Source organism: Otolemur garnettii, unplaced genomic scaffold (genome assembly GCF_000181295.1).
Source record: "Otolemur garnettii isolate 467f Iridium unplaced genomic scaffold, OtoGar3 scaffold00245, whole genome shotgun sequence".
NCBI classification, from domain to species: domain Eukaryota; kingdom Metazoa; phylum Chordata; class Mammalia; order Primates; family Galagidae; genus Otolemur; species Otolemur garnettii.
In genome coordinates this window covers 293,316-300,296 of record NW_003852640.1, presented here as the reverse complement: position 1 = coordinate 300,296, position 6,981 = coordinate 293,316, and the positions used below count along the sequence as shown (strand labels likewise).

Below are 6,981 nucleotides of genomic sequence, written 5' to 3'. Positions count from 1 at the left end.
AGGAGACTTGCTTGAGCCCAGGAATTGGAGGTTGCTGTGAGCTGTGATGCCACAGCACTCTACCCAGGGTGATAGCTTGAGGCGCTGTCTCAAAAAAAAAAAAAAGTGAAAAGACAACCACAAAATGGGTGAATACATTTGTCAATTATATACTGACAAAGGACTTGTCACCAGAATACAAAGAACATGTAACGTAGTAATAAAATAAAGATCTGAACAGACATTTCTCTAGAATGACATATTAATAGCCAATAAGCACCCAAAAAGAAACTCAAAGTTATTAGTCATTAAAGAAAACCAAGCCTAAACCACAATGAGACACCTCTTCCCAACCACCAGAAAAGCTAAAAGAAACCTGAAGAACAAAGTCTAAGGTGGGGAGGATGCAGAGAGCTGGAGGGGAGGGGAGAGCAGCGCCCCCCCCACCCCGCCATATACCACAGAGCTGTGCCCATGCCCCAACACTAACTCTGCAACTCTTGGGTGCCTCTCTACCCACTTTCCCCCAGCCCTGACCAGCCCCATCCCCTGTAGCCCCTGTCCTACACTCAAAGCCTTCAGCTGGCCCCCCAAGGCCTGCACTGGGCGGGGAATGCTAAGGCGGCCTGCCCTCTCTGAGCTCTCTGCTTCACACTGGATCCCCTCCCCACCTCCTTTCCACCTCTGAAAAGTGCTGGCCTCACATGCTCAGCACTAAACTCTGGTATGGGGAGCACCAGAGTCTTGTCTATGTCTTCTCAGTCTCCAGTCCTGTCCTGGGGCTAGGCTTCAGGCTGCATGGATGAGACCCATCCTGCACCCTGTGAAGGCCCAGCTACCTGGCTGCCCTCAACATTCAGCTGCCCCTGCATGGGCGACAGTCTCACCCTTGCTCCCCTACAATCTCACCTGACCCCAGATCACCTCTTGCACCCAACAACACCCACCCACCATCATCTCACTGCAGTGCCCTATACCCACCCACCTGTGTTAGCCCTCACAGCCCCTCTCAGACCCTTTCCCTGAATCCTGTCCTCTTTCCACTGGCAAGGGCAGGGTTCTCCTCAGGTCTCACCAAGGGAAATTCTGCTCTCTGCAGATGACTGCAAAAGGTCACCCCAAGCCTGTTTAGACCCCACGTACTGTGGTCAGTATTCACACTGACCCATCCCTGTCCTATGCAAGAGCCCTATGCCAGCTCACTACACCCCAAACTCTGGCTCTGCCTGCTCCTACCCCACAGCACTGCACATGACAGCCACTTCCAACTCTGGTGATGGCTGTCCCATGGATCTGTTTCCATTCTAGATCCCGTGCATGTCATTCTTATCATGAGCAAAATGAACCCTCAGGGTATATATTATGTTCTAGTTATTCTCATTGTCTCTACTATCCCTGAGTAAAATCCAATATAACCCATCTCACTGCCTCTCCCTGTGCCATCCTGCTGCTCCAAGATGGCTTCCTTGGCTGTAGGTCCAGCTTGCCAGTTCTCACACTACTAGGGCCATAGATCCCACACCAAAAGATTGAGGTGTGCATGTGCGTACACCTCAGGGAGATGCCCAAAAGTGTGCCAGAGCCATGTATGGGTCACAGCCTCATGTTTCACTAGGGCAAATAAGGCTGATGTTGCCACCCTCTGAACAGACACAGCAAAGATGTCCATGTGAATGAGCAGCTGCTATGAGCATTCCAAGGAGCCCATCTGCTTTCCTGCCTGCCATGGACAAGTTCCTCAGCCTGAACTTCATTCAGTGTCTTCACCTGCGGCCTAAGAACAGCAGCACCTCCCTTCACAAGGGAACAGGAAAGTCAGCCCAACTCACAGGCAACACTAGGCACCACAGCAGGTCATCACCTGCACAGTCCACGCCCGGTGCCCAGGGGATGGTGTGGAGGGCTTTGCCAAGTGAAGGTACTCTTCTGTCCCATGCACAATCAGCAATGTGTCTCTGGAGCATCTTGGGACATAAGCAGAGAGAACCAAGCCAAGTGCCAAAGACACCACTCCACAATTGCCAGCCAGAGAAAGCTCCTGTCCAGGTGCTGCTGACAACCCCATCCAGAAAAGGGGCAGGAGAGCGAGGCTTCTTCTCCTCTCCTCTTCCTCACTGGCCCAGTTCATCCATTAGCTCCTGAGCTCCAGGAATCCAGGGGACTGACTTTCTCATCAGTAGCAGAAGACCCTAGCAGAGAGGCAAAGGAGTGCCCCAAACTGGTTCCAAGTCCCCTGGGGGTGGCCTGCCAGGGGAGCCCAGCAACGGGCGGATCTTGGCATGAGAGCAAGAGGGTGGTCAACAGACGGGAACACTCTGTATCACTGAACACTAGTCTCTTTTAAACCAGAGTCAAGGAAGTGATTGCTGGGGACAGTGGTAGCAGATAACACAGTCAAATGCTGAGAAGACAAGAGTCCATAAAGTGTGCGCTGGCCCCGCCTCTGCCCCACTGCCCCCGCCCCAGGCCTCACCTGCCGCTCTCCTCTCGTGCAGCCGCGAAGGCCGCCGGCCGTCCCGGCCTCCCGGGCAGCTCCTGCGCCTTGTCTCCGTCCAGCTCCGGGTCCAGCGAGGAGCTGGTGCTGCCTTCGCGGCTGACGCTGCTCCCACGCCCGGGGCTGTTCTCGGCTGAGGCGCGTGGGGACTCGGTGTTCTGCTTCAGTGTCTGCAGCTTGGCCAGCGGGATGATATCGCAGCCCTGCGGCCGGTGCCACACTGTGCGCTGCGTGCTGGCGTTATAGTAGTAGAAGCGTGATGTGTTGGGGTCGAACAGCTCCCACCACTGGTTCTCGCTTGTGCGCTTGATGCGGACACCGGCCGGGGCGTCCCAAACGCACTCACCGGTGACCAGGTTGGCGTACATGCGCTCGCGCGTGCGTGGCTCAATGATCTCCACCCATTCCAGCCTGCGAGACGGGGGCGTCAGGCGCAGCTCAGACCCAAGCCGGACGCCCCCCTCCAGTCCCGCCCAGTCCCTCCTTCTAACTACAGACCTCCCGTGCCCTGTACCACCCTTTGACTACAGACTTTCCGTGCCTTGGTAAGATGGCAAGACCCTATGTGTTTAAAAAAAAAAAGAAAGAAAGAAAAATAAATAAAGAAAAGTAAACAAGCGAGTGCTGCAACCTGTAGTCCCAGCCACTCAAAGGCTGAGACAAAAGGATGTTTGAGCCCTGGAGTAGCTGGAGGCTGCAGTGAGCTGGGAAGCCACTGCACTCCAGCCTGGGTGGCAGAGACTTATCTCAAAAGGAAAAAAAAAAAAAAAACCCAAGAAGAAAGAAAAAGAATCACAGAAACAGACCAGAGGGCATCCATATTTGGGAGTCAGCATGCATTGAATTTAAATTGCAATTAATGTTAAAAAATTACATTAGATGAATTTCTATAGAGAAAGGATCATTAAAAGAATGAAGTAGAAAATATAAGACTTAAAAACAAATAGTTTCAGAGCAAATTAACCCAGAAGAGCTGACAGGGCAAAGGGCAGGGTGAGGACCAGGAGGGTGGGCACAGTGAAAAGGCCTAAGGGATCCATAAAGGAGAGATGAAAGGGGGCAGAAGTGGGTTTTTTGTTTGTTTTGTTTTTCTGAGACAGAGTCTCAAAAAACAGAGTGCTATAGTGTCGCAGCTCACAGCAACCTCTAGCTCTTCAGTGTAGGCGATCCTCCTGCTGCAGCCTCCCGAGTAGCTGGGACTACAGGCACCCGCCACAATGCCCAGCTAGTTTTAGAGACAGGATCTGGCTCTGGTTCAGGCTGGTCTCCAACCTGTGAGCTCATGAGATCCACTGTGCCTGGCCTGAAGTATTAAAAAAAAAAAAGTAGCTGAGAACTTTCCAGAAGATTCAAAGTACCACAAACTCAAAGCAGGACAGGACAGACCTGCCCTTCACAACAGTTTCTTAAGGCAGAAGGTGGTATTATCAGGCAAACTGGTCAGGAAAATGCAAAACACTTGGACAGGGCCGTTCTGAAAACCAGGAATGCCAGGGGCTGGCGCTGGGCAGGGGCGTGGGCCTGAAGCTGTAGTCCTGGCGCAGGCGGCGTGGATGCAGACCCACAGACAGAAACAGAGCAGCCAGGTGACAGGAGCCCAGGCCAGTAGCATGTGGATCTGACACTCACACTCCACACAAGGGTTGCGAACGAACAAGACAGCTGGTAATCCCAAAGCCACAGGACCTGGGTGGCTGCACTACTTCTTTGCCTGGTGCACAGTGACTTTTGGCTCTCACGCGTAGAGAGGAATGGAGCAGTGTGCAGCCTCCCTCAGCTCTTAGGAGGAACAGCTGCTGCTAGGCTGGAAGCAGGGGGACGGGGAGAGAGGGGGTTAGGAAGCTGCTTGGAGGAGAAGGGTAAGGAAGAGGAGGGAGGGAGAGGAGAACTCCTGCCAAGCCTATCAGGAGAAACCCCCAGACTGGACCTTCATGACCTCACAGAGGACCTGGGCCAGACCACCACCACCAGCACCCACGATAACACAACCACTGACAGCAAGTGCCTGGACCTGCAGAAATAGCACCTAGGCTCTGGTCTTCCACCCAGCCAATCATGGGGAAAACATCAGACAAACCCAAATCGCTGGGTGTTCTACAAATACCTGACCAGTACTCCTCAAAACCATCAAGGTAATCAAAACCCAGGACAGTCTGTCACTTACCCCAGGAGGCCACAGAGACACGCTGAATACCTGTCACGTGGGGGAAAACTAAGCAGTTCAAGTGTGGACTTTGTAATGATAACGGACCCACACTGGTTCACTGCCTCTAAGGGTGCCAGCTGACCAAGATGCCAAGTTGGGGGACCAGACACAAGGGATGAAGGAACTCTCTGTGCTAGCTGCAATTTCCACATAAATCTAAAACTATTCTCAAATAAAAGGTTTTTTTCTTTAAAGGCAGAATTCTCTATATTTTAAAATACTAATTTTATACTCTAAATTATATAAGGACAGTTAGCCTCATTTCACAACTAGCAACTATTCATCGAAACCATGGCAGACCGGGGCTTGGGACACAGGCCCAGAAGGACAGAGAAAGCTGCTCCTGGGAGACACCAACAGGGTAGGGTGGCTGCAAAGCCACTGACCCCTCCTCCTGAAGCCACTGACATGATGGCCACAAAGTAGCTTCACTGGGATGCAGCAGAACTTACCACCTCTCCATACCAAGTCCCCCAACCCCAGGGACAAGAACCAAGGTCCAGTGTGTCCAGGACAGATCACAGCTGCACACATAGCCCACTAACTGCTCACCTCACTGACCTAAAGCTGTGCCCATCTCTGTGGCTATGGCAGAGATGTCCAGGACAACTCTGAGCCATCAGTGCTGTTTGGTGGGACTCAGCAGCCCCATGCATTCTGGCCACCTGCCAGGTAGGGCTCATATGTCAAGGCCCTGGCTCTTCCAGAAGCCTCAGGACAAGAGGGACAAGGGCTGCAGACAGAGGCATGTGACAAACCTATGGAGGCCAAGACTGGCTGGGTCTGCATGCATGGGAGGGATGGCCATCATCCCTGCCTCAGGGCTGGTCCCCACTGCCTGGTTTCCACCTCGCCTTGCAGCCTGAGGCTGAGTGAGGTCCCTCGGTGCTCCCATCTGTGAATGAGGCCACCATGGGGCGCTGACCAGCCACCCTCCAAGCCAAAGAGCAGAGCTCCAGGGCATCTGGGGACTCCACCTGACTGAGGACAGAGGCGCTGGGAGAGAGCTCCCTGTGCCTGACAGAAGATGCTGGCAACAGCACTGAGGCATGGCCCTCTCCAATGACTATGATTTCTGATCACTAATAACCGTAAGAAGAAGTGGTGACCAACTTCAGAAGAAGTGGTCATCCTGCAACATGTCCATATGCACCCCTGCGGTCCTCACCAGCTCTGATGACCCTATCCTGGTGTCCAGCAGTCTGGGGCCTGGCCTTGGCCATGTACTGCCCCATCCAGGCCTCTCTTCGCACTGAAGATGAAGGAAACATTCAAAAGAGGGACGAGCTCTCCACATTCATGCTGACCCTAGAATGGAGCAAACTCCCACCAAGGCTCACAACTCCCATGTTCTCCACCTTCTACCTGGAGGTACTCCATCACACCAGCTTTCTCCACCTTCCAGAATACCCAACAACAGCCAGGAGCTCCTGGTAACCTGCCAGACATCTCCTCTTCCTACCAGAGACTGGACCCCAGTGGGCAGTGGTCCTGTGCCTGGCAGGCAGTGATGATGGACATTTGGGCTTTGAAGAAGATGCCACTCTGAGACTGATGGTGCAGAGGCAGTGACACCATGGGACTTGGGGAGGGGACATGGAAGACCCAAAAAAATGCCTATAAGCAGAGTCCACAGGAAACTCGTTTGGGGTGCCTGGGGCACCTAGGCCACAGGGCCACCACAAAGGGCCTGAGGTTCGGGCTGACCTTACTTGCCTTGGCCAAATGGGCCCTCCCTGCAAGTTCCTAAGGAAGATGGAGGTGAGGGTTTGGCCTGAGTCCCTGGAACTTGCAGGTTAGGGCAGGTCTACATCAGAGCTCAGAGTGCTCACCATGATGGGGCTGTGGGCCGTGAAGTGCCAGAAACACCTACCCCTGAAATCAAGCTGACCCAGGCACCAGGCGGGGGACTTTGCCCCTTAGGTGGAGTTACCTCACCATTCCCAGGACCATGCTCTTGTGTTCTCTTCTACCTCAAAAGATTTTAGATTTTGGCAGAACAAAGTTGATAGTTCCAATATAATTTTTATAAGCATAGGGAAGCCGAGAAAGCACAAAGCTTAATATTCCATGCCCTAAAAGAAGGAGTAACAATTGTCATTTTTGTTTAAAATGCACTTTCATGGCTCGGCGCCTGTAGCTCAAGCAGTGAAGGTACCAGCCATATATACCAGAGCTGGCAGGTTCGAATCCAGCCCAAGTCCGCCAAACAAAAATGACAACTACGGCTTGGTGCCTATAGCTCAACCGGCTAAGGCGCCAGCCACGTACACCTAAGGTGGCGGGTTCGAATCCCCAGCCC

The 6,981-nt window shown here is 53.0% G+C and overlaps 1 protein-coding gene across 1 annotated transcript in view; it reads right to left on the bottom strand.

The window, feature by feature from the left end:
• Positions 1 to 6,981, bottom strand: part of ARHGAP39 (Rho GTPase activating protein 39) — a 47,734-nt gene that overhangs the window by 35,575 nt on the left and 5,178 nt on the right. The window contains exon 2 of the mRNA XM_003802309.3: positions 2,453 to 2,884. Coding sequence (XP_003802357.1) covers positions 2,453 to 2,884 — 432 coding nt within the window. The remainder of the gene's footprint in view (positions 1 to 2,452; positions 2,885 to 6,981) is intronic.